Below are 27,492 nucleotides of genomic sequence, written 5' to 3' on the forward strand. Positions count from 1 at the left end.
TAACTTCGACGTACACATCTACATCTACATACATAGTCCGCAAGCCACAGTACAGTGCGTGACAGAGGGTACGTTGTACCACTACCAGTCATTTCCCTTCATGTTCAATATACAAATAGAGCGAAGGAAAAACAACTGTCTATATATCTCCCTGCGAGCACTAATTTCTCTTATTCTCTGTTCGTTGTCCTTAAACGAAATGTACTTTGGCGACAGTAGGACAGTTCTGCAGTAGTTTCAGATGCTGGTTCTCTAAATGTTCTCAGTAGGTTTCCCTCAAAAAGAACGGTGACTTCCCTCTACGAATTCCCATTTGAGTTCTCGAAGCATCTTCGTAATGTTTGCGTGTTGATCGAACCTAGCGGTAACAAACCTAGCAGTCCGCATCTGCTTCCGAGTCTTCCTTTAATCCGACATGGTGCAGATCCCAGACATTGGGGCATTACTCAAGAACGTGCATTAACGTACTATATGCGGTCACCTTTACAAGTAAAAACACTTTCTGAAGGCTCTAACAATAAACGGATGTAGACCATTCATTTTTCCTACCACACTTCTCACATGCTCGTTCCATTGCATATCGCTTTGCAACGTTACGCCTAGGAATGTAATAGAAGTGCCTCTGTCAAATAGTAAAATACAAATGCTATACTCGAACATTACGGGATTGTTTTTTCAACTCAACTGCGTTAACTTACATTCTTCTACACGAACTAGAAATTTTGTCTAAGTCATCCAGTAACCTCCTACAATCATTCAACGTCGATACGTGCCCGTACACCACAGCTTCATCAGCAAACAGTTTCAGAATGATTCTCACTCTGTTCGTCAGATCATTGATGTGTGTAGAAAATAACAGCTGCCCTGGATCGCTCCCGACGATACCCTTCTCTGATAAAGACACGCCCTGGTGGGCAACGTACTGGGTACTGCTACTCAAAAAGTATTCAGATCACTCACATGTCTGAGGACATGTCCTGCATGATCGTACCTTTGTTAACAGCCCATAGTGGGGCACCGTGTCAAACGCTTTTCGGAAATCTGGGAGTATGAATCTACCTGTTGCTCTTCATCCATGGCTGCAGTAGATCATGTGACAAAAGAGAAGGCTAAGATTCGTACGAGCGATGCTTTCTAAAAGCGTGCTGCTTTGTGGACAGAAGTTTTTCTGTCTCAAGGAAATTTATTATTCCTGTGGTAGAATAGCAAACACAACCGCTGACATAATTATTAACTTATTGTAAGAAGGACCTGTTTCACTTGGCAAGTTGTGCCTTCACTGTGAACTGTTAACGTCCCGTGTCCTGTGAACGTATCCTACTGTCATGTATGCTTTCGTAAAGCTTTTGGACATGCCTAACTCGAGGCTAATAGTATGCTAATAATATCCACCGGAGCTTACACGTTGTTTGGAGCATTGGTCATTATTCATCATCATCATCATCATCATCATCATCATCATCATCATCATTTAAGACTGATTATGCCTTTCAGCGTTCAGTTTGGAGCATAGCCCCCTTATAAAATTCCTCCACGATCCCCTATTCAGTGCTAACACAGGTGCCGCTTCTGATGTTAAACCTATTACTTCAAAATCATTCTTAACCGAATCCAGGTACCTTCTCCTTGGTCTGCCCCGACTCCTCCTACCCTCTACTGCTGAACTCTAACCCTGTTCGCCCTGACTGCTACATCTATATAGTTCATTCCCAGTTTTTATCTGATTTCCTCATTGTGGACACCCTCTTGCCATTGTTCCCATCTACTAGTATCTGCAATCATCCTAGCTACTTTCATATCCGTAACCTCAACCTTGTTGATAAGGTAACCTGAATCCACCCAGCTTTCGCTCCCATACAACAAAGTTGGTCTAAAGACTGAACGGTGCACGGATAATTTAGACTTGGTACTGACTTCCTTCTTGCAGAAGAAAGAAGATCGTAGCTGAGCGCTCACTGCATTAGCTTTGCTACACCTCGCTTCCAGTTCTTTCACGATGTTGCCATCCTGTGAGAATATGCATCCTACGTACTTGAAACTGTCCACCTGTTCTAACTTTGTTCCTCCTATTTGGCACTCAATCCGTTTATATTTCTTTCCCACTGACATTACTTTCGTTTTGGAGATGCTAATCTTCATACCATAGTCCTTACATTTCTGATCTAGCTCTGAAATATTACTTTGCAGACTTTCAATTGAATCTGCCATCACAACTAAGTCATCCGCATATGCAAGACTGCTTATTTTGTGTTCACGTATCTTAATCTCACCCAGCCAGTCTATTGTTTTCAACATATGATCTATAAATAATATGAACAACAGTGTAGACAGGTTGCAACCTTGTCTTACCCCTGAAACTACTCTGAACCATGAACTCAATTTACCGACAACACTAAGTGCTGCCTGACTATCCATGCAAAGACCTTTAAGTGCTTGCAAAAGTTTGCCTCCTAATCCATAATCTCGCAGAACAGACAATAACTTCCTCCTAGGAACCCGGTCATATGCCTTTTCTAGATCTATAAAGCGTAGATACAATTCCCTGTTCCACTCATAACACTTCTCCATTATTTGCCGTAAGCTCTGGTCCTGACAACCTCTAAGAGGCCTAAACGCACACTGATTTTCATCCAATTGGTCCTCAACTAATACTCGCACTTTCCTTTCAACAATACCTGAGAAGATTTTACCCACAACGCTGATTAAAGAGATACCTCTGTAGTTGTTACAATCTTTTCTGTTTCCATGTTTAAAGATTGGTGTGATTACTGCTTTTGTCCAGTCTGTTGGAACCTGTCCCGACTCCCAGGCCATTTCAGTTATCCTGTGTAGTCATTTAAGACCTGACATTCCACTGTATTTGATGATTCCGACCCAGCAGCTACATAGCACTGCAATCTATTGACTGTTTTCTCCACTTCCTCAAATGTGATCCTATTTCCATCATCATTCCTATCCCATTGTACATCGAAATCTGAAACATTACTGATCGCATTTTCACCTACATTGAGCAACTCTTCAAAATATTCCCTCCATCTGCCCAAGGCATCCACAGGATTCACCAACAGTTTTCCTGACCTGTCCAAAATACTTGTCATTTCCTTCTTACCTCCCTTTCGAAGACTGCTAATTACACTTCAGAATGGTTTTCCAGCAGCTTGACCCATAGTCTTCAACCTGTTTCCAAATTCTTCCCAAGATTTCTTCTTGGATGCTGCAATTATCTGTTTGGCTTTGTTTCTTTCTTCAACATAACTTTCTCTGTCTACCTGAGTTCAAGTATATAGCCATTTTTGATACGCCTTCTTTTTCCTTTTACAGGCTGCCTTGTCATTCCACCAAGCTATTTGCTTCATCTTCCTTTTACACACCACTGTTCCAAGACATTCTTTAGCCACTTCTAGTACTGTGTCCCTGCACCTTGTCCATTCCTTTTCCAATGACTGTAATTGACTACATTCAACTAACTGGTACCTTTCTGAGATCGCTGTTATGTACTTGTGCCTGATTTCCTTATCCTGAAGTTTCTCCACTCTTATCCTCCTACATATGGACCTGACCTCCTGCACTTTCGGCCTCACAATCCGAATTTCACTGCAGATTAAATAATGATCAGTGTCATCAAAGAATCCCCTGAATACACGTGTGTCCCTCACAGCCTTCCTGAATTCCTGATCTGTTATTATGTAGTCAATGACAGATCTGGTTCCCCTGCCTTCCCAAGTATACCGGTGAATGTTCTTATGTTTAAAAAAGGAGTTTGTAATTGCTAAGCCCATACTGGCACAGAAATCCACGAGTTGTTTCCCGTTCCTGTTGGCCTCCATATCCTCTCCAAATTTACCCATAACCTTTTCATACCCTTCTGTTCGATTTCCAATCCTGGCGTTAAAATCACCCATGAGCATAACACTGTCCTTGTTCTTTACTCTAACAACTACATCACTGTGTGCCTCATAAAAACTATCCATCTTATCTTGATCTGTCCCTTCACAATGCGAATATACTGACACAATCCTAATTTTCTTGCTAGACACTGTCAAATCTATCCACATCAGTCGTTCGTTTTCATACCTTATTGCAACTACGCTGCGTTCCATTTCTTTCCTGATGTAAAGCCCTACAGCCCATTGTGCTATTCCTGCTTTGACGCTTTACAGATAGACCTTGTATTCTCCCACTTCCTCTTCTTTCTCACCCCTTACCCGAATGTCACTAACACCTAAAACATCCAGCCCCATCTTACTTGCAGCCTCTGCCAGCTCTACCTTCTTCCCAGAGTAGCCCCCATTCATATTAATAGCTCCACATCTCGTTACCATTTGTTTGCCAAGTCGTATCTTAGGAGTCCCTGGTTTGTCAGTTAGAGGTGGGACTCCGTCGCCTCCAAAGGTCCGAGGCACTTTGCTCTGATTGTTGCCAGCATCATATTTAAAGTACCAGGGAAGCAGGTTGCTAGCCTTACTTGCCCCGAGTCCCATTGGGTTTTACCCCTAACGGCTGAGGGACTAACCGGTGGATTTGGTAGTCTTTGCCGTATGAGGACAAAGGTGACCACGACTCAGAATATGTCCGAGATGCCCAGCCTTATTCCAAAGTAACTGGTATCCCGACTGTCGGGACCACTTACTTGGCAACTCATACGTTGCCCGTGGTTCATGAACTAGCACATGACTACAGGAACCCACACCATGAACCACCGTCATTATTATTTGAATTTTAGGTATGCTCTCACTTGGTACGGCACATTTGAAGATGCCTTTACTTGTACGATCAAGAGTAATTACAATTTAATACGGATCCAAAATATGTAAACAAACTAAAGAAGCTGTTTAGATTAGCATGTCCTTCACTTAAAACACATGTAATTTTGTTCAGTTTAGTGAAATACCTTATGTACTTTCTACTACCAGTTATGGAACAATGCAGTGGAAATAAAGAAATTATTCCTTCGGCCAAAGAGAACGTAAAGAATACTTTTTACAGTAGGCACCTGAACTTAATGCAAAGCTCTGAAGAGAAGTTAATCTTGGAATTTTTACTTTGAGTTCTCAGCTCCATAACTCGTAGAAGTATTTTTAACAACAGTGAAAAGCATTTTCAGATGAAATGTGATTCACACAGCGAGAAACAAAAACAAGTTCAATACCGACCATGCCTCCTGATCCAGCGTCCAGCGCGGTGTTTTATATTCTGGTGTGAATGTTTTCAACAAACTGTCATCTGACATAAACAACGGAACTGATAATCACAGAAGAAATTACGAAAATATCAAATTGACCATCCCTTCTATAGATTATTTCGTTAGCCTGATTAAAAGACTTATGGAACAACTGGGAATGATTACTGTGAACATGCCTCCACTTTTATTGTGCATAGGTGGTTCTAGTTTTGTGATAAATATCAATTTGTTCGTTAGAGTCAGGGTAATCACGGAAAACCTAAATCTGGAGTTCCAGAAGGGAATTTTAACCATCGCCCTCCCGAATGCGATCTAATGTGCTAACCAGGACGCCACCTCGTTCCGTTTTTCAAGAGCCTGCCTTGGTTTTCGCCCTCCGTTCTCGTATGTGGATTCATTTCCATCGACCAAAACGAGATGAAAATTCGCTGACATATCCGCTTCCTTTGTATGGCTTCTACATTTTCCTACAGGAATCCGGGCAACGTAACTGATTTTTCAGTTCTCATTAAAAAAATAGAACGTTCCGTCGAAACATGTATTGAAACGTATATTTGTAATAAAAGGCAGATAGAATTATGCTACTAGAAGACTAATTAACTTTAAAAACAATAATATAATAATATTGCTTTGATTCCTATATCTCGTGCTGCATCCGACATAGTCCCCATATTCTGTTTTGTTGTCAGTCCTCAGGTTTATATTGGTGATTTTTCAGGCTCTTGAACCCATTTAATACGCAGTCTCCCTCAGAATTATCTGTTTGTCGGTCTATATTCAAATACATTTTTTTTGTATTCGTTTTGTCATATTCTCATTGAGCGTCCGAACAAAAACAGTTGTCTGCGTTTGTTTCACCCATTGGTATCTTTTTTGTGTGTTATTTTCTTTAAATTTTCTTTAGATCTGTTCGAAACGGTAGATCCCTGATGCTCGTATTATAAAATCAATTTCTACAGCTTCGATCTTCTTGCAGTGCTTCCCCATTGTCGTCCATATAGAACTATAGGTGGTAACAGACTCAGACTTAATATATACTAAATTTCGTTTTTAAAAGGATTTTTGTGGTGCACAAAAGGGAGTTTTGATATTCCGCTCTTCCCTGAGCTCAGTCTGTTTCTTATGTCATTTCCACATCTCGTATTTATTAAGTACAGTTGTCACCCACAGCTGGCTGCACTCACATGTCAGTAGTTTTGTTATGATCAGTGTTGGTGAGTAAGTAAGCTGCTGTACTTGCAATAACATCAGCCGCTCTGACGTGTTTACCTAATCTGGTAAGCATAACATAGATGAAGAACACTCTCCAGTCATGTTACACACAATAACAGCAAAATGAGACAATCACCGAAGAGCAGGTATATATCATTTAGAGTGACAACTTTGCAAGTCAGCACACCTGCGAATGACGGACAGAATTTTCAAAATACGTTACAAAAAGCTCATAAGAATCCGGAAATATGAACCATCGCAATTTTGCTGGCGTACGCTTCAGTCCATCACACCACACCAGCAAAATCGTGTTACAATGAGAAGAAATTTTCGAGGAGATATGTGACGTCAATTTTCCGAATATGTTCGGGACACGCATGTTTCCCTCCGCAATTCTATGAGATCGGATCAACAGAATTTCCTTCATTCAGTGAACATCCAAAGATCCCAACCACGGCACACTGGTATAGTCTACAGGTGCACCACACTAAAAGAAATGTGGGGAAATCTTACGTAAATTAAAATTTCTCTGCTAGTAAAGATTACAAATCTTACGAATCAGAACAATATTAATATTGGCAGTGGAATAGCAAGAGACCTGCAAGAAACGGACATAAATCACTGACGTACATAAATTTGTACATGCAATAAACATGTTTCAGATTTAACTCTCTTAATTAAGCTTAAATTTCAGTTGTAAATGGCTATTCTGTTTCCGGCAAAAGACAAAAGTTGTAACAGTACTGGCCTCTTTGTGTAGTACTGTATAGGGTGACAATTATCGAACTAGATGCAACAAAATCGTCATAACTTTCGAACGCTTTGCGTTAGGCCGTTCAAATTACACGATTGGCCACGGGGCATGTTGGGAATGAGTATGCGATGTGTGGTTTGGTTTAGCGACGAATCTCATTTTCATTTGGATGGGTAAACAGGCAACAGTCCGGAGGTACGCATAAAATATCATCTGAAATTGTGCTAAACGCATTCTCTGAAAATTATTTCGAGCAGTTAGTTCACGAGCCCACGCGAATAGTAAACGGTCGTTAAAACACACTTGACCTCTTAGCAACAAATAATCGTGAGTTAATAACGAGTATCAAAACGATTCAGGGATTAGTGAACACAGAGTTGTCGTAGCAAGACTGAATGTCGTAATCCCCAAATCCTCGAAAAAGAAGCCAAAAATATACCTATTCAAAAAAGCAGATAAAAATTCACTTTACGCCTTCCTAAGAGACAATCTCCACTCATTCCAAATTAATAATATAAGTGTAGACCAAATGTGGCTTAAATTCAAAGAAAAGCAGCAATTGAGAGATTTATAAGGTGGTCCGATGAACCGTCTGCCAGGCACTTGAATGTAATTTGCAGAGTATCCATGCAAAAAAATAAATAAATAAAAGAAAATTTAGTCTGTCCACAGTTCGCTGATTTTGTCGAAAATGATAAATTGTTGAATACTACAAAAAATCTCCAGTGACTCAAATTTTTTGAAACCCTGCTGAAAAATTGTGTAGTAATCGAGGATCTTACCCCAATTTGGGCATTTCAAATAATCAGTGCTAAAGAGTGAAAACTGAGGTTGAAAAACGCTGTTTTTCGAGTTAATTTTTTCGTTTTCATGGGCTGTTAGCAGACAAAGCAATATTATGTAGACACAGTCAACAGATCAGGTACTTTATATTTTATTGTACACTATGAATGAACTGTTGTTTAGTTTTTAATTTATTACTGTTATCGTAATATTCGTTCTCTTTTAATATGTCGTAGAGGTGGGAGACAAATCCTTAATCTCTTAAAGCAAATAAGCATTATTCGTCATTGCTACTTCGTAAAAATTATTGAAATACAACGGATGTCCATCGGCGACAACGGAAAACTGTCGTATGGACCATATGGGAGCAAGTCTTGCACAGTGCATGCACACGCTTACATTAAGCCGCGACTGGGACATTTTTATCTCAGTAATGGTCTATCAATCTTTATGCTATGTACGAGTATTTGCTGCTTGTTTCTATCGGGTATTGTATTAAAAAAAGCACTGTTCGCTTTTCCCGTTTTTTGTTATAACGCAGTTCACATTAATGCTTTTTTTACGAATAAAAATTACCCACTTTTTAAAAGAGCTTTACGCGAAACGGAAAATTTTAGCCCTGCTGCTATGGCTAATTGATATTACGGTTTTCTTACTCTGTTATTAATAAACAACAACGACAACAACAACAAACACCTATTATACCCGAGAGCAAACAAATACCGAAATATACCGGTTATTCAGGACTAAAATAGCGGTATCGATTTCAACCCGTCGGTTTTCCCCATCTCACTCGAGTGCGCCGTATTACGAATACACCGTCTCACATATGGCCAGCTCCACAGCATGCTTTGGGGCGAGAAAACTGGACGTGAACTTGCACATACGACAGCTAGGAGTGCCTGCTGCATCGCCTGACAGTTACCTCGGCATCGTCAGCTGGCGCCAGCAGGTAGGCGAGGCTGGAGCCCGCGACGCCGTCGACGGCCGCGTCGTCAGCGACGCCTGCCAACTCCATGCGTCGCGGCGCGAATGGGTCGGGTGCCGGCGCGCGACTGACCACTGGCTGAGATAACGGCCCCCGTCTAACGAGACCAATTGTCGGGAAGGGGGGTGGGGGGGGGGGGGGGGGAGGGGCTGCTACCGCCGCTGCATCTGCCTGACAGTGGGCACACACTGCCGAAATGCAGCGCGTGCTCACTGGACTATTCGCAACGAGAGCGTTCGTAATGTCGTGACAATATTCCTCTCCTTAATCTTATCCCTTGTGTTGGAGGTAACAGAGACTGAGTTAATGCAAATTTTTGTGTACATACAGGGTCGTCCTAATCAACTCTGCCATCCAATTTATTTCCGAAATGAAACAAAATGTGGAAAACGCAATTGGCCAGGGATTCACGTATATTATCGGCTCACACAATAAGCAGGAATGCATAATCCATAAAGGTAAACGAACACCGCTTTCAACACAAAGTTAGGTTTTTTAAATGGCATATGTATTTTTTTTAGATGAAAGAACTAGAGGTACATTTAGTGATAACAGATTTGGTTTCAGTGTTTTAAACCGCATACACTCGGAAATATTAATCTTTAAAGAGTGGCAAAGGTACCGCAGTTTCTGCCTTAATACGCTGGGGAACGGTTGCCTGCACTGTCCTGACATGTCCTCACACAATGTCCAGGAAAAAATAACTTTGAACACAAAGTTCTGTTTATTGAAATGATAAATGTATGTCTTTTCTGCAGAAACGCAAATAAAAACTGTAGGTACAATTTTGTAATAAGTCGTCGTTCTAATGTCTTAAAAACGATTATTAATGGCACATAACCTACAGCAACTTCAATTTAGTGCGTGATACTCAGCACGGAAAACGCATTCACAGATAACCGAGAACGTCACCTTCGATGAACCTGGGTCACTTCATCTGATACTCGAAGTGCATACTGTTTGCATCAGTACACTTGTGGAGGCAGTGAGCAAATGAGCGTTGCACAGATTGTACTGTTTCTGCGTTTCTGTCGCTCATGCAGTGGTAATGCGTTGTTGCATATCCCCTGGCGTTGCTGGGGGTTCATGGTACACACAATCTTTCACTGCAACCCAGAGAAACAGGCCTAACGGCATCACATCGGGGGACCAGACTGGCCAGCTCAAAGGATTTTCCTATCCTATTCACGTATTTGCGAATATTGCATCCACAGAGTCCCTGGAGAAACGTGCGTCGTGTGCGGAGCATCCATTATGCTGTAACAAAACTAATAGACGCATTTCCAATTCCATGTCCTCCACGGAAAGAAGTAGAGTGGCGCTGACCACTATGGGACTTAACATCTATGGTCATCAGTCCCCTAGAACTTAGAACTACTTAAACCTAACTAACCTAAGGACATCACACAACAACCAGTCGAAGGAGTAGAGTGTCTGTAGAAATGATGCATATTATCGCCCGATTAATGTTCCCTGGTAAAAATAGGGAACAACAATACGGGTTCCGGTGATGCAGCTGGGCACCTAGAAATTGTCAACAGACAAACACAGTAAATAACAATGACAACGAAATTTCTGTTCTGGCTGCTGTAGCGCACAATCCTCATGTGAGTGTACGATCCATAGCACACAGTTCTGCAATAAGCGCTAATAGTGTGTGGAAAACTTCGCAAAGTATCTCACTTAACAAAGGACTGAATCCCGCAACGAATTCTGTTGTTTTGCATTTCGGCAGTTGCAAAGTCATCCTGACTTTGTACGTGATACGTTGTTTACAGATGGAGCTTCCTTTACACATCGTGGTCGAGTGAATCTACGGAACGTCCACTACTGGTCCATGGAAAATCCCCAGTGTCTTCGTGTGGTTGCTCATCAACGGCAGTGGGGTTCAAATGGCTCTGAGCACTATGGGACTTAACACCTTAGGTCATCAGTCTCCTAGAACATAGAACTACTTAAATCTAACTAACCTAAGGACATCACAAACATCCATGTCCGAGGCAGGATTCGAACCTGCGACCGTAGCAGTCGTGCGGTTCCGCACTGCAGTGCCTAGAACCGCACGGCCACTCCGGCTGACGGAGGACACATGTAAAATGAGAATGTGGTAGTATATTAATACTATGTAGATGTATGCGTGAGGAAGTTATTATACAATAGGAGAATTTGTGATGCATGACCGTGTGAGCTGGATTTTGTGAAAGGCAGCCGGAAGGGGCGTTAAGTATTAAATTAATTAGCAATTTATTTTTTGGAAATAAATCGCATTTTGTTTTCATTAAAATTTACTCATTTTCACAATTACGAAATTTCTAGTTTAAATTACTTGTGGTAATGTGACCGGCTGTCATTAGAAATGCCGTGAATACAGAAGTGGTCGAGATGTTCTGATTGGCTACTTAACATACAGCGTGACAATTACTGAACTATATGAAAAAAAACGTAAATTAGTTACTAACTACGGCGTGCACGCTCTTTATTCAACATGTAAACGTCACAACAGATATTCAGATTTAGGTTATGACATGTTCGATATGACCGCCATGATTGGCGAAGATGTGACGCAGGCGAATAGCGAAATTCTGCATGAGCCGCTGAAGTGTCGAAATATCGACGCTGTTGATGTCCTCCTGAACGGTTGTTTTCACCCCAGTAGTGGTTCTGTGGTTATTGCTGTACACCTTGTCTTTAATATAGCCCCACAAAAAGGAGTCGCATGTGCTCAGATCTAGAGAATATGGCGACCAATCATGGCCCATATCAGTGGCCTCTGGGTACTCCAGGGCCAGAATGCTGTCCCCAATGTGCTCCTCCAGGACATCAAACGCTCTCCTGCTTCGACGGGGTCGAGCTCCGTCTTGCATGAACCACATCTTGTAGAAATTAGGGTCATTTTGGATAATCTGGATGAAATCATCTACCAAGACCTTCACGTGGCGTTCGGTGGTCACCGTGCCATCAAGGGATATCGCACCGATTATTCCGTGAGTGGACGTTGCACCCCACACAATCACCCGTTGAGGGTGAAGAGACTTCTCGGTCGCGAAATGAGAATTCTCAGTCCCACGAATGCGCCAATTTTGCTTATTGACTAAGCCATCCAAATGAAAGTGGGCTTCGTCGCTAAACCAAACCATACATCCGAATACTAATTCCCATCATGCTCCGTGCAGTTTGAACGCCCTAACGCAAACCGTTCAGAAGTTACGTTTTGTTTCGTATAATTCAATAAATGTCACCCTGTACTAGCCAACAGGAACTGAACATTTTTCCGCTCGTTTGAGCAGGGCTTTGAGACATTATGGCGAGCACTTCTTTACAAGAAGCGTACTGAACGACTGACTGTGTTAACTCGCAAGTAGTTGTGGGTGAGTGAATGCTTAGGAAGTTCTGGCTGCTTTCGGGTATGAACCGAACTTTTTAAACCTAACTAACCTAAGGACATCACACACATCCATGCCCGACGCAGGATTCCAACCTGCGACCGTAGCGGTCGCTCGGTTCCAACTGTAGCGCCTAGAACCGCACGGCCACTCCGGCCGGCCCTTATAACAGAGACAGTAACATTGCATAATTAACGCCAGGATATTAAATACAGACTTGATAGCCATGTTCTGTGTTTTTAAAGACAATAAACCAAAATAAAGGAAGTTTTAAACTTTTTTTTGCATACGAGTCATGCTAGAATCCTGAACACCCGATAGTTTAACTAACTTTCAGCTACTGCCCATGGACTGGAGTTATGTGGCCTCTCCGTTGTAGGTATTTAATCGAATTTTCGTCAACGGGGCTTTTGTCGTCTAAACCAGTGTCTACCATCGCAGAGTCAAGGGGCAGACAACCTGAAACCTATCCAGGTCGTTGGAGTGTTTGAAGGTTAGTGAGTGAGCAACCCTCCCCGCCGCAACAAAAACGATGTTATACGAAGTACAACTGCCCGCATCTCGTGGTCGTGCGGTAGCGTTCTCGCTTCTCACTCCCGGGTTCACGGGTTCGATTCCCGGCGGGGTCAGGGATTTTCTCTGCCTCGTGATGGCTAGGTGTTGTGTGCTGTCCTTAGGTTAGTTAGGTTTAAGTAGTTCTAAGTTCTAGGGGACTGATGATCATAGATGTTAAGTCCTATAGTGCTCAGAGCTATTTTTGAACGGAGTACAACTAAATTGTATCCTAATGAAAACAGGTATGGAATGATGTGAATAACAAGTAGAATTTATGATTAAATTGGCATCTTTCTGGATATATTTCACGGTATCGTATCTTATAAAGTTTCTCCTTTCAGTTGCAAGAGCGGAATATTTATCTTTTCTAATGTGCATGTTTAAAAAAGTTTAAGCTCAGCAGTATTTTCGATGTTTGAAGCTATTTTGTTTCCTGTTTAGAATTCCTTTCGTTGAAAACGACTGTAATCAAATGACTGGCAACAGTTGGACATTTATACATGTAAATTATTTCACATTTCCAGTGACGATGTCAAACGAAAATAAATAAATAAATAAGTAAATAAAAGAAACGAGTTAATTGTAAGGGGGTTGGGGTAAGTTTCGATAACAAAATGGATGAAGTAAATATAGTTGCTTGAATGTAAAACTTCCGAAGCTTGCAATGGGGCAAAGCATTTTCTCATACTGACCTACGTTTGTTTCGACAGGATTCAGTAATACAGAAGTATGTTCTTCATTTGTAGCTTTACGATAGTAAGACAATCTTTCATCTAAATAAAACTGCTGAATCCAAAACAATACCAAACATTTTCTCCAAAAATAAGAGATTTATAGTGATAAGCACGCCCAGACGTTTCTGCCTGCAACAGACCTGGCGTTCGCCGTGCCTATCTCACGTGACGTCACGAACAAGCGCCGATGCCTTTCTTTGAGTCGGTGTTGGTAGAAGGGAGAAATATAAATGCTGTCAATTCCAGATATCATTGCATTAACCTGCAGTTTACATAATGATTTCCAATTATTTCCTTTGTAAAGTTTTTATTTAACTGAATTCCCAGAGATATTGAAAAACGAAAAACGTGGAAATCTGTTACAGGGAACTACTACTGGCTACAGGAGGAAAACTTTAGCAGTGGCAGACAAGCATCTCTCGCGGCTATTAGAGGACTATCCTCCGCTTCCTGAGGCGCTAACGGCATGACGTGCCACCACAGAAAGACTATCCCATAAAATTACGGTCATGGTTCTCCACCATCACCATGGTGCGTCAGGAGAAAACGTTGAAAAACTGCCATGATTTTCATACCACCATACTTCAAAGAGATACCGGGCCTCGAGAATCAATTTGCAGTTTTCGGTAACCTTTGGTAAGGAATTGTAAAAGTATTTTGTACGGCACTAGTACCTGCTAAAGTTAGTGATGAACATAAAGGTCAACAGGAATATAATACATATTTCTTGGAACAAGGGATAAACTTGAATTAACGCCTCTTTATCCCCGGTGATTCCTAAACTGCAAATGCGGGAATTCATTTGGAGCTCCTTAGTAGCGTACCGGTGGAATTGGCAGGCGGGAGTGGCTAGGAGCTAAAAATGAAGTGCCGAACCGAGCGGGAAGCAAACAGCGCCCTCTGCAGCTGCTACGAGTCAGTGACACAATAGCGACATCAGCGAAGCTGAAGCAAGTCCCAAAGGAGAATCATCTTACTGTTCTGGCTGGACCAACTTCACAATATCGGGAGGTGGCATACACTTCTCGTATGCATGAGATGAATCACGTCCAAACACAAGTTTCCTGCTAGCATCACCACAGTTCTCACATTAGGCTATACCGTTTATAGAAGCATCATAGATTGCTTAAGATATTGTAACTTCGTTATGACGACCGGTGGAGAGTAAGTTAGCTGTTATACGTGGAATAACATCAGCCCTCACGTGTCTACATGTCTGGGCAAGCACAGCCCATGATGGGCGACCTCCGTCCAACCTGTCCCAATGCACGATGCGGCAGGACACACAGTCTCGCTACCATGCATTGCTTGCGGAGGAGTGTGGGCATCTATGCATCATGCTACTGAGATAGCTATGCATTATCCAGTGTATACATTATTTAACAAATTTAGTAACTTTCTAAAGTGGTTTATGTTCACTGAGGTAAAAAAAATTCTATTCCCTCATAGGGCCGGCTACTTTTTTTTTCTTTTTTACTTTCTAAAGTAATTTTTGTTCTTCCTCAGGGTTCAAGCTATCTCCATACTAAATTTCCTTAAAATTGGTTCAGCGGCTTAGTTGTGAAAACGTAACAGACAGAGTTACTTAAGCATTTATAGTATTAGTGTGAAAGAAGGGATTAAACACATTCAAGATTGTACAAGCATTCATTACGTGGAATCGTATTATGTAGAACATATCAACCAATGGAAGCATTTTTACATATATGATAAAAAATTTTTAAAGAGTAACTAAGTTTCTGTGACTCGCGTTATAGTCTTCAAATCAATAAATATCTTGTAATTTCAAAAGTAGCTAGTGTTCTTCATCAGCGTTCAAGCTATGTTCATACCAAATTTCATCAAAATAGATTCAGCTGTTTAGCTGTGAAAAGGTAACAGACAAACATACTTTGACGTTTGTAATTTTTTTCTTAAAAAGTATTAAAACGAAGAAAGGATAAAGAAAAGTTTAAGTCAGATTAGTAAAGTCATCTTATTTGTATTATTGCGTATACATCTGTGACAAGCATGTTGTGTAACCTATGTAGCTTTGCACGAGTCAGGATGATACTGATGGTAGAAACATGGACAACACCACCTGTCGCGACATACAGATGGTGAAATGAACGGCGGATTTTTGCAAGTACATAGATTTTTTCAATGTGTCTATTGCAAAACAAACTTGCCTTAAAATCATAAACGATTTTCGGTCGTCACACAGCATCGAAGCGTAGCACTGAATATTGGTGCGGGTAACTCACAAAAAGAAATAGCGAAATTCGATCCTGAGAGCTCCGCTTATGAAATTAAGCGCTTACTCGTTCGTCTGCTGACTCCGTGAACAGTAGCGACCCTACAAAGCGTACAGCGAAAGCACGCCTATAATTTTCAAATTCGATGCTCTCAGAAACGATTGAATGTTCTGTCTTCTGGTTAACACACATTTAAGTCCTAGTCGTGCCGTACACACCCTGTCAATACGAATCAAATGGGTGAGGGAAGATCTACAGAATGCAGTACACAAATGAGGACACATTGGTTCTGTGAGTTGCCGAAACCACCAAATGTGAAAGTGAAATAAAGAGTTTTCTTTGGAGTAGATTGACGTTTACGTTTGTACCATTTCAACGTAATCTGGCACATTAGTAGCTCTGCTGATCCAAGATAACATAATGACGTGCTCTCAGTTACTTACTGAATTCTCTAGATTGCTCTTAACACCAAAGAGCTCTCAGTAGAAGAGATGTGTTTCACACTGCTGAAGATGAACAGGTGCTGGTAGTCTTAATGTATGCATTTTTGTGCCCTTGTCTACTGGACATTTTTTCCTTGTTTTGGTTGATAATACCACCTCGCAAAATATGGGGCAGTTTTTCTTAACACCCTGTATATGGCGCAGTGTAACATCGATCGCTCTCATCGTTGAACTACTGGCTATTGTCCGTGTTTTGCTGTTCCTGTAAACGCAAACAGTTAAAAGCGGATACAACACTAGACTAATGTGCTACCGCTCTATCAAATGATTCAAATGGTTCAAATGGCTCTGAGCACTATGGAACTTAACATCTGAGGTCAGCCGGCCGCGGTGGTCTAGCGGTTCTAGGCGCTCAGTCCGGAACCGAGGGACTGCTACGGCCGCAGGTTCGAATCCTGCCTCGGGCATGGATGTGTGTGATGTCCTTAGGTTAGTTAGGTTTAAGTACTTCTGAGTTCTAGGGGACTGATGACCACAGCTGTTAAGTCCCATAGTGCTCAGGGCCATTTGAACCATCTGAGGTCATCAGTCCCCTAGAACTTAGAACTACTTAAACCTAACTAACCTAAGGACATCACACACATCCATGCCCGAGGCAGGATTCGAACCTGCGACCGTAGCGGTCACGCGGTTCCAGACTGAAGCGCCTAGAACCGCACGGCCACACCGGCCGGCTCAACTCTATCAAATGGACACATAAAAACACCTGGGCACAGGCTTGTAGCGACTAACAAACCCACGTTTTCCTGCGATTACAGGTGTGGTACGGAAAACATGGTCATCAATGTTTGTTTGTAGTGGCTTTAACTAAAAACCACAAAAACTAAATTGCAAATATCTGCCGAAACATCTGAGGAATAACACCTGACGAGTCTTAGAATTTTTCTAAAAGTTGTAAGATATTACTACTGCGGGGAAAATAAAGGAAAATAAAAGACCTCTACAAGTAAAGTTGAAAAATCTCTGTTCATTAATACTTTCAAAATAATGAGCGTTTCGTTCAAGACTAAATTAATTGTGGAAATGTCCTAGTGTCACTGGACGTGGAAGATGACAGTTGTAAAGCAAAACGCGCCTACGTGACACAACAGCTTCGTAATCACGGGTTTGCTGAGCGTCTCATAAAAGTCACTTCAGCTGGCGCTATATAATTCACCGTCTCGTGCACTATTGCTGCACTCTCTCTTTATTAGTCGAACAACTTCTTAGCAGACAACGCAGAGTTTCAGCCGACCTCCTTACCTGTAATTCCGTAACCAGAAGCCAACCATATTAATTGGCTTCTTATTAAAAGGTGGGATGGCCAAGTTGTAACGTCTCGTCATGCCGAGGTCATTAGAGATGCAGTGCGAGCTCTGTTTGACAATGAGAAGGCAAGGAAGCGGCCGTTGAGGAGCCATCGCAGCATTTTCCTGCTGTGACTTAGCGGAATCAGGGACGGAGTTCGCATCTCGCTTCTGCGGCGTCGCGCGGACCTGCCTATTTAACGGGAAATGTGAACACAAGTTGTGAAGAAAAGGTTTGTCTTCATTCAGAATCATACTGATTTGATGAAGTTCTCTTGGCGTCGTAGCGTTCCGCTTCTGCGCTCTCCTTTAGCCTTGTGCTGCCTGGATGGTTGTAATCATAAACGGGCGCTTGGAATAGCATTTCGGTAATCTTGGCAGACACGAGCCAAGCGTGGGATACGTGGAGTATTACGTCATACTCCTCCCTCAGCACCACTGTTTACGCATCTGCTGGCAACGGATCGCTACACAGCAAGAAGGACTCAACTGGAAATACCCCAAATTCGTTACTTACACACATCTTAAATGAAAGGTGGTCAAGAGCGTTGCTGGGACAAAAAACAGCAGACGAAGTGAATGTACGATCTGTTACATTCACTGCCACATGCCACATGTTCAATCTTCACTTTACTTTACAGATGATAACACATTTTCCTACATAGTAACTGGTGAAGGTGGTGGTAACTACCTAACTGAAGCAGTAACACATGCATAAACCAGTGTTCCATCACCCCATATGTCGTGCAGGAGTGTTGCTATTATGACTGGTCCTCAACCGGTCGGTAGGCCACCCTGACGTCATTTGTAAACATACACACAGTTACCAGGAGCGTTACTTACGGGCAGAATCCCATTACCTACGGGTAGAACATCACACTCGAAAGTTTTGCAGCAGTGTAGAATTTTAGAACATGTTTTTTGCTCGCGGTTCATGTCGTTTCTGGAAACCCAGAATCTACTCTGTAGGAATCAACATGGATTCGGGAAACAGCGATCGTGTGAGACCCTATTCGCTTTATTTGTTCATGAGACCTAGAAAATATTAGATACAGGCTCTCTTGTAGATGCTATTTTCCTTGACTTCCGGAAGCCGTTCGATACAGTTCCGCACTGTCGCCTGGTAAACAAAGTAAGAGCCTACGGAATATCAGACCAGCTGTGTGGCTGGATTGAAGAGTTTTTAGAAAACAGAACACAGCATGTTGTTATCAATGGAGACACGTCTACAGACGTTCAAGTAACCTCTGGCGTGCCACAGGGGAGTGTTAGGGTACCATTGCTTTTCACAATATATATAAATGGCCTAGTAGATAGTGTCGGAAATTCCATGCGGCTTTTCGCGGATGATGCTGTAGTATACAGAGAAGTTGCAGCAATAGATAATTGTAGCAAAATGCAGGAAGATCTGCAGCGGATAGGCACTTGGTGCAGGGAGTGGCAACTGACCCTTAACATAGACAAATGTAATGTATTGCGAATACATAGAAAGAACGATCCTTTATTGTTTGATTATATGATAGCGGAAAAACACTAGTAGCAGTTACTTTTTTAAAATATCTGGGAGTATACGCGCGGAACGATTTGAAGTTGAATGATGATATAAAATTAATTGTTGGTAAGGCGGGTACCAGGTTGACATTCATTGGGAGAGTCCTTAGAAAATTTAGTCCATCAACAAAGGAGGTGGCTTACGAAACACTCGTTCGATCTATACTTGAGTATTGCTCATCAATGTGGGATCCGTACCAGATCGGGTTGACGGAGGAGATAGAGAAGATCCAAAGAAGAGCGGCGCGTTTCGTCACATGGTTATTTGGTAACCGTGATAGCGTTACAGAGATGTTTAGCAAACTCAAGTGGCAGACTCTGCAAGAGAGGTGCTCTGCATCGCTGTGTAGCTTGCTCCGCAGGTTTCTGGATGATGTATTGAATACATTGCTTCCCCCTAATTATACCTCACGAGGAGATCACGAATGTAAAATTAGAGAGATTCAAGCGCGCACGGAGCCTTTCCGACAGTCGTTCTTTCCGCGAACCATACGCGACTGGAACAGAAAAGGGAGGTAATGACAGTGGCACGTAAAGTGCCCTCTGCCACACAACGGTGGGTAGCTTGCGGAGTATAAATGTAGATGTAGATTTCAGTTGACATTGAAGCACGAGTAGAAATGTGTTAAAAAGTCTGTGGAACGATACACTGAATATCCATCGAGCCACGAAGAACAATCGCAACCAATGATGGGATCCGCATCGTCACGTTACGTGCAGAAGGCTTGCCAACCACATAAGTTGATCGACGCGTGCACCGAAGTCAGTCACGTAGTACGGACATAGAATCTGTTCCAGCTGAAAATTGGTGTTGAGCGATGCATCGCATTGATTTTCCAATTTTGACAGATGTACAGGATGGGCGATATTAACGACTTTTTAGTATTAGGAGCCGTGGGCTGAGAGCTCCAGAGCTGAATTCGGCATTCGAAGAGGCCTTACAGTACGGCAAGTATCGTATCCAGTTGTAGGAGGCAATTCTCCATTTCCGACGATGATGACGAGCACCATGTCTTACATTAAAATGGCACGGACTCAATTGCACACGGGCAAGAGATCATGTAGAATGGAACATGCAGGAATGGGCTCGGGTGTTGTTTACGGACGAAACTCAGATCCGCTTGTACGCTGATAATTGCAGACAAAGTGTTTGGAGACAACCCGCTAATATTTAACACCTTCAACACTGTCACCCACATATGCGACAATGTGGCGATGGTGTGATGTTCTGCGGGTAGCGTTACATGGGTCCGCCGCATACTGCTCGTGGATGTTGGGGGCAATTTCACTCTCTACGATGCAGGGACGAGAGTCTGGAACCAACAGTGGGTCGTATCGCCAAGGTTTTGTTGACAATTTGAACTTGACTGATCATAAGTCGCGTACTCATCGTGCTGTTCTCATGAACACATTCCTTCAGCACGCGAGGGTCAGCTTGGCTGTTCCCTAGTCGGAGATGTGTGGGATCGATTGAAAGGAGCTTCATTTCCGACAACAACAGCGTACTTTGCGCGCCTTACGCAGAATTGCCATTGAAGAGTGGGGCAATTTCGACCAGGGCCTCATCGATGATATGTCAAGATGGGTTCCAGCTAGCATCCGAGCCAGGGGTCGGTTACCAGGTACTGACGATGCTCATGAGTGTTCTGAAAAACCCTCGATTTAAAAAAAAGACGATTACGTTGTTACACAAAAGCTTTTTCTTAATTTTTTTTAAATTTGATGATCTGTACGCAATGTAAATGAACATATACACGTGACTCGGCGAAAATTTTTATTTTCTGTGCCAAGAATTTCGAAATAAAGGGTCGGATGCAAAACTTTTGTTGATATGTGTACGCCTTGTGGCGAATGCTGTAAAGAAAATTAGGTTATTTATAGCAATTATTACCATTTTTTATCCTCGCTACTCGCTTGCGAGGACAGCCTATATATCTGTCTGCAGCATCTAGTGATGCCCGGGGAAGAGATTCAAGTACATCTGCTGTCTGCCTGTAACACGCTGGTGGGCAGAAAACGCCGACCAACAGGGTACCCCGCAGATGAGGAGGCGCAGATAAAGCAACTCGGAGAGATGACTGAATAATCGTTTCACATATACTGTTTGGCCTTTTTCTGTTTCTTTACTAAGATGATCAGTCTCAAATCTAATTCAGGATAGCCAAAAATTAGACGAAGTGGTGCAGTACAGGCGAACGAGATATTTTTTAATGTTCTGATCATCACAAAAGTCCATGTATGAAAACGAACTACATGCCATGCCTTAAAACTGTTTGCGTGTTTCTCATGCACACAATGAAACTTTTAATATATCGAATTTTGTTCATGGTCGGAATATACAAAGATATACAAAAAAGCACGCTCTACTGCACTGTACCAGGAACCATTTTCTTCCATTTTTGATCATTCGATAATATGCTCTGCGTAGCATGTAGTAATGAGACTGAATGTAGTGAATAATTACAGGACGTTTTGAGTTGAAAGAAAAAAACCACTGTGTACACAATTTTCATTGAAAGTAAAGACGAAAGTCTTGAGGATCAGCGGACATGAGATTAGGGACAAATTTAACATAAAACTAGGTCACATGTTGTCGACAAGCTGAAGTAATTTTACTACGGCTAAAGCAGTGGTTCCCAATTTTTCTTAGATCATAACCCCTGAGTGCAATCAGACATTAGCCAGTACGTTCGCCTTCCCCCCGCCCTTCATCCCCACTCCCTGCCCCACATTATCACCAACTTTACCATCTTATTAAACTGTAGAATGAAAGACTTTCCTTGGAACAGCTTTACTTTTTAAATGATGAATGATCAGTGGTATTTTTAGTTTGTATAGCTTCCTTTGAATTACTGTTCTCCATTGCGGCACTTGGTTGACCTGCACACTGCCATCTCATTTAAAGTCAAACACCTTCAGATGTGTGCACTGTACTTACTGTTCGTAAATCACTTTATTGCTGCACACTTTACTTCTGAACTGGCAGAAATTGGATGAATTCAGGTTGTTAAAACTTTGTGTCTAGCCACGCTAATAATAATAATAAAATAATGGTAATAAAATCGTGTGCAGCGCTATAGTAGCCTAGTTACTGCTGTGTCTTTCTGTCAATTAATTCATTTATCTGTTTCACAGCAAGTAATGAAGCAGTTTCTGGACTAGTGCAGGTCCTGCCTACACTTGGAAAAGACATTTTCTTGAGATATTTAGCATTTGTTACGTATGTGTCTCAGTTTCATCATGACCGATGTACTGGACAAAGCAAAACAAATGTGTGTAGTGGGTGGACTATGTAAGGGACCTGTAACCTCCACCGCATTAATGCTACTAATTGAGAAAAGTAATTATTGATAACTTATATAATCAGTATTAGAGTCTTACAAAATTGTGATAATAGTCACAATTTTTTGAAAATAATTTAATTTCGTGACTGAAACAGAACCGAACTGTTAAGTTTTTACTCCTCAGAAAATTTCATTTTATCCCTCAGGGCGTAATTACCGCCAAGTTGGGAACCAACCACTGATTTAAAGCAGAACAACGTATAGCGGGAAAGCAATAAGTACGTAAGGAGTAGTCTAACACAAGCGAGGAGGGTATTCCTTGCTAAAGGAGATCTAGTAGTATGAACCAAAGGCCTTAATCTGAGAAAAAAATTTCTCAGGATATAACTCTCTATGAAAGCATAGCATGTAAGTGGCTCGTGATCGGAGTGAAAGTCGGCGAAGAGAAACGAAGCTTTTGAAATGTAGTGCTACAGGACTCTCGAACTGAGTGGGATAGTTACATAAGGGGCGACGAGTATCTCTATGAAGCAGGAGAGGAAAGCAGTATATGGGAATTATGGGAAAGACCAACTAGAAGAAGGGACAGGATGGTAGCATGTGCGTTAACAAGTTGATGAATAACTAGAGGGAGTCGTAGAGGCCAAAAAATGAACGGTAATGTAAAAATTGGAATATCTTAAAGAATTAAGACATTGTGTGCAAGTGTTACTCTGAGATGACGAGGCAGGAAGTCGTGGCTGCTCAGTGAAACCAGTCAGAAGACTGATGGAAGAAAATCTCGAAACCGATCCTGTGATTAAATTAAAAAAAACTCTAACAGTCGCTGTGGGACAATTCAACATATTCCTGAACTCTTTAATCTGGTCGAAGGACTGCTACATAGTGTCCATTTTTAATGGGAACATTTTGTTTACCACGAGACTAGAGTAACGGTAGACTAGAACGACCAAGGAAATATACTCCTGGAAATGGAAAAAAGAACACATTGACACCGGTGTGTCAGACCCACCATACTTGCTCCGGACACTGCGAGAGGGCTGTACAAGCAATAATCACACGCACGGCACAGCGGACACACCAGGAACCGCGGTGTTGGCCGTCGAATGGCGCTAGCTGTGCAGCATTTGTGCACCGCCGCCGTCAGTGTCAGCCAGTTTGCCGTGGCATACGGAGCTCCATCGCAGTCTTTAACACTGGTAGCATGCCGCGACAGCGTGGACGTGAACCGTATGTGCAGTTGACGGACTTTGAGCGAGGGCGTATAGTGGGCATGCGGGAGGCCGGGTGGACGTACCGCCGAATTGCTCAACACGTGGGGCATGAGGTCTCCACAGTACATCGATGTTGTCGCCAGTGGTCGGCGGAAGGTGCACGTGCCCGTCGACTGAATAGTGAATGGTACATCCAAACCGTCATCGAACCCATCGTTCTACCATTCCTAGACTGGCAAGGGAACTTGCTGTTCCAACAGGATAATGCACGTCCGCATGTATCCCGTGCCACCCAACGTGCTCTAGAAGGTGTAAGTCAACTACCCTGGCCAGCAAGATCTCCGGATCTGTCCCCCATTGAGCATGTTTGGGACTGGATGAAGCGTCGTCTTACGCGGTCTGCACGTCCAGCACGAACGCTGGTCCAACTGAGGCGCCAGGTGGAAATGGCATGGCAAGCAGTTCCACAGGACTACATCCAGCATCTCTACGATCGTCTCCATGGGAGAATAGCAGCCTGCATTACTGCGAAAGGTGGATATACACTGTACTAGTGCCGACATTGTGCATGCTCTGTTGCCTGTATCTATGTGCCTGTGGTTCTGTCAGTGTGATCATGTGATGTATCTGACCCCAGGAATGTGTCAATAAAGTTACCCCTTCCTGGGACAATGAATTCACGGTGTTCTTATTTCAGTTTCCAGGAGTGTACATTGTGTCAGAACTAATTCTGCTCTTGGAGGAGAACTGCCTGATAGTTTGGGACTGTGTATGCTGATTTGGAACTCGAACACAGACACCTGTCTTCTAAGCCGAATGCCTTCCTTACAAGGGGGAGGCCTCAGAGATGGCCAACCGATTCGACTCGTATTTGACAGGTCGCTTGTGTACAGCCTAAAATAAAAACTCTTAAGATATTTTGGCTCAAACCCCCCGTTTTCGAGAAAATACCCATAAAAATCAAGATGAGCAGTCGATTCAGAATTGCCAAGAGCTACAAATAATTGAAAGTACAGCATTTTGTATCAATATATATGGGATTCGCAAGCGCATTTTTTCCTAGAAGTCTCGGAAACTTTTTAGACTGCCGCTTATGAACCTATCAGGTAAGAACTGTTCAACGAAAGTGCCGCTGGCGTAATGCCTAAAGATTCTGGCTACCGAACCGAGAACATGTGTTCGATTCCCAGTTGCAGTCTGCATGTTTCTTTTTTATTTGTATTTTGGAACTGGTGGGCACGGGAGGGTTAATACCGTAAGTAAAGCAATAAGGAATAATAACAAGGTAGAAAAATGAATTTCTCAAACAATTTGGGTTAGTAAAGAATTAAAACTTTGATCCTGGTCGCTTTACAATGACGCTTTCATTTACTCTGTCACATATAAGCAACTTCCTTCGAGCAACTAGAAGGATGGTATCTGTAGTACAAACACTCGAAGCAAATATACTTGCGGCACCAAGATCATCTAACGGATTCAATCTTCCCGCAGTTACATTGTTCTTTCCGAAGACTCAGAATAAACAAATTTCGTTTGCATTTAAAAATATTTCTTTTCCTGATGTCTCGAAATTAAGTTTTTAACTTGGCGATAAAAATAAATATCACTTGCCTGGCACACAGATATGCAGTTTGAAGGAATTGCTTCTACCGTGCAAGTCAGTTGATATTCGTCATTCATAAACATGTTATCATACATGGCGGTGTTAGTTTGTCCGCCCCAGAAATCCAATATCAGACAAAACTTGTTATCAACAATGTATGGTTTTCAGATGTCGTCAAGGTATGTTTTCTGAACTGAATTCTCGTATTTTGCAGATTTCCAGCAAGTGAAGTAAACATTTTTTAATGATACAGTTAAAAGATTGGCCTCTTACATTCTCCGAGGACCAAGTTAATCACAAGTTTCTTGTAAGCGCAGGAATATCTTAGGCAACAATGTTCCAGACACTGGTGGAATATTGCACCGTCTACAAATACGTTACATTATGCACACTACCAACTGCGACGTTAATTTTTCTCCCGTATGATACAAAGTGCAGAGAATGTTCGTCATAGGAGCAATCTGACTCTGAATTGTTTTCATACAAATAGCTTAAGATTTTCATTTATTACTAACACAAGTCGTTTGAGGAATTTATTTGCTGGTTTTGTTATTGTTTCTTATTGAGATATATACCTTATTATTCGTCCTATTCCTACCAGATCCGATGCGAAGAAAACCGAAATAAAAAAGAACTGCAGACTACAAACGGTAAATGATCACTAGTTCTCTGCTTCCGAGCCAGATGCCTTGGTATATGTGCCAGCGGCGCTTTCGGTTAACAGTGCATAGCATATCGGTACAATAGCGCCATTCGAAAAAGTTTATTTGTTTGATTTTTGGGAAAATAAGCATTTGTGGACTCCATATACGACCAGGAAAAATGCTGTTTTCAATTATCTATCATTTCTTTCAATTCTGAGTCAACAGTTGTCGTGAATTTTAGGGACAGTTTTCGCAAAAACAGAGGGTCTTGAGCCAAAGTATCTTAGTCTTTCCTTTAATGTTGTACACAAGATGCCAGCCAAATGCGAGCCGTATCGGTTTGGCCGTGCATGAGGCTTTCCCCTTGCGAATTGAGCTCCCCTCACCATTTGTCTAGTACTACTAATCTTATTTTTTATGATGATCTGAAGAGACGTTGTGCTGATGCTGAGGACCTAGCTGTCACTGAGAAAAAGCTTGAATGCTGTTGCTAGCAGATCTAATTTCAAGCACGGTAGTATTCTGTGAGACGATTTTATTTCGGCAGTATTTAGGCTGCTGCGTCAGACACTTTGTCACGTGCGGCACAACTGGAGAAAGAGGAAAATGTAATTTCAGGAACAGATTTTTACTGTCGTGTTTACATGTTAGGCCTCAGTCGATTTTGCTAGCTCAATCAAATACTATTATCCTAGTGTCAGTTGTTTTCCCCGAATGGCGTTTGTAAATCAGGTGGTCCGATTTGTTCAGCACTTGAGATGTGAAATTACCACTTTTTATGTGTTTATAAATGGGATACTAGGCAGTTTCCTTACACATGTTTGTATACTCGTAACAAGGAGGAGGAAGAGGGTTTTGCTCCAGAAGAGATCCTTAAAAGTTTTACCCATGCAAATTAATGTACGAGGAATTGTTTTATTAAACCCAATGAGAACAAACAATTTGTAGAAATAAAAGTGATGCGATCATCGGCCGATCATTATTGTACTCCATCGTTTTGTAGACGGCGAATGACTATAATACAACTATCTGAATAAAAATACATTTATTTTATTGGAAACGATAACCTATGTCACCAAAAGGGAGGGTAGTTGCAGTAGCTTACCAACTTGACAGGAATGTAGTGTCTTACAAAGCAGTTCATCTTTGCTGATTCAGAAAATGTATCAGCATTGATGTGTCCCATTCCATGCAGCGAAGCTAAAATTTGCTTCTCTTCGTTAAAATGAATGGAATGAATAGTATTATGGATAGTCCAGTATTGGCATTTTTTCTTCGTTCCACACAAAATAACATTTTCGACTCTTGAAAAACCAAGTCATCGCCTGACAATCCAATCACGACTGAAATGCAATAAAGTGTTTACATGGAACGAACATTGATTGTGGAGACTGAAATCCGCAGTCGACTCACGTTTATAGAGTCGATAAACAGAAGCGGTATCGGGAAATCGGTTTACGGAAAATTGGACTGGGCACATCCGTAAACGCGGTGATTCTGACTGACCGAGTGCCTCATTTGTGGATGCTACTGAGAAGGCCAGACATCACGACAGCACTATGGTAGCAGAGGTGACATTACG

General features: G+C 42.0%; 1 protein-coding gene across 10 annotated transcripts in view; it reads right to left on the bottom strand.

Moving 5' to 3' along the window:
- Positions 1-27,492, bottom strand: part of LOC126267989 (uncharacterized) — a 905,571-nt gene that overhangs the window by 838,511 nt on the left and 39,568 nt on the right. For 7 of the 10 annotated variants that reach the window (XR_007549061.1, XR_007549060.1, XM_049973344.1 and 4 more), the window contains exon 1: positions 8,857-8,967. The exons of 2 other annotated variants lie outside the window; for them this stretch is intronic. Coding sequence is in view for 6 of the 8 variants with exons in the window: in XM_049973344.1 (XP_049829301.1) it covers positions 8,857-8,949 (93 nt within the window). In the remaining 2 variants the exon portion in view is untranslated. Of the gene's footprint in view, positions 1-8,856; positions 8,983-27,492 lie in introns of those variants that run through there. One more of the 10 variants, XM_049973338.1, reaches the window with a different exon arrangement.

Source organism: Schistocerca gregaria, chromosome 4 (assembly GCF_023897955.1).
Source record: "Schistocerca gregaria isolate iqSchGreg1 chromosome 4, iqSchGreg1.2, whole genome shotgun sequence".
NCBI classification, from domain to species: domain Eukaryota; kingdom Metazoa; phylum Arthropoda; class Insecta; order Orthoptera; family Acrididae; genus Schistocerca; species Schistocerca gregaria.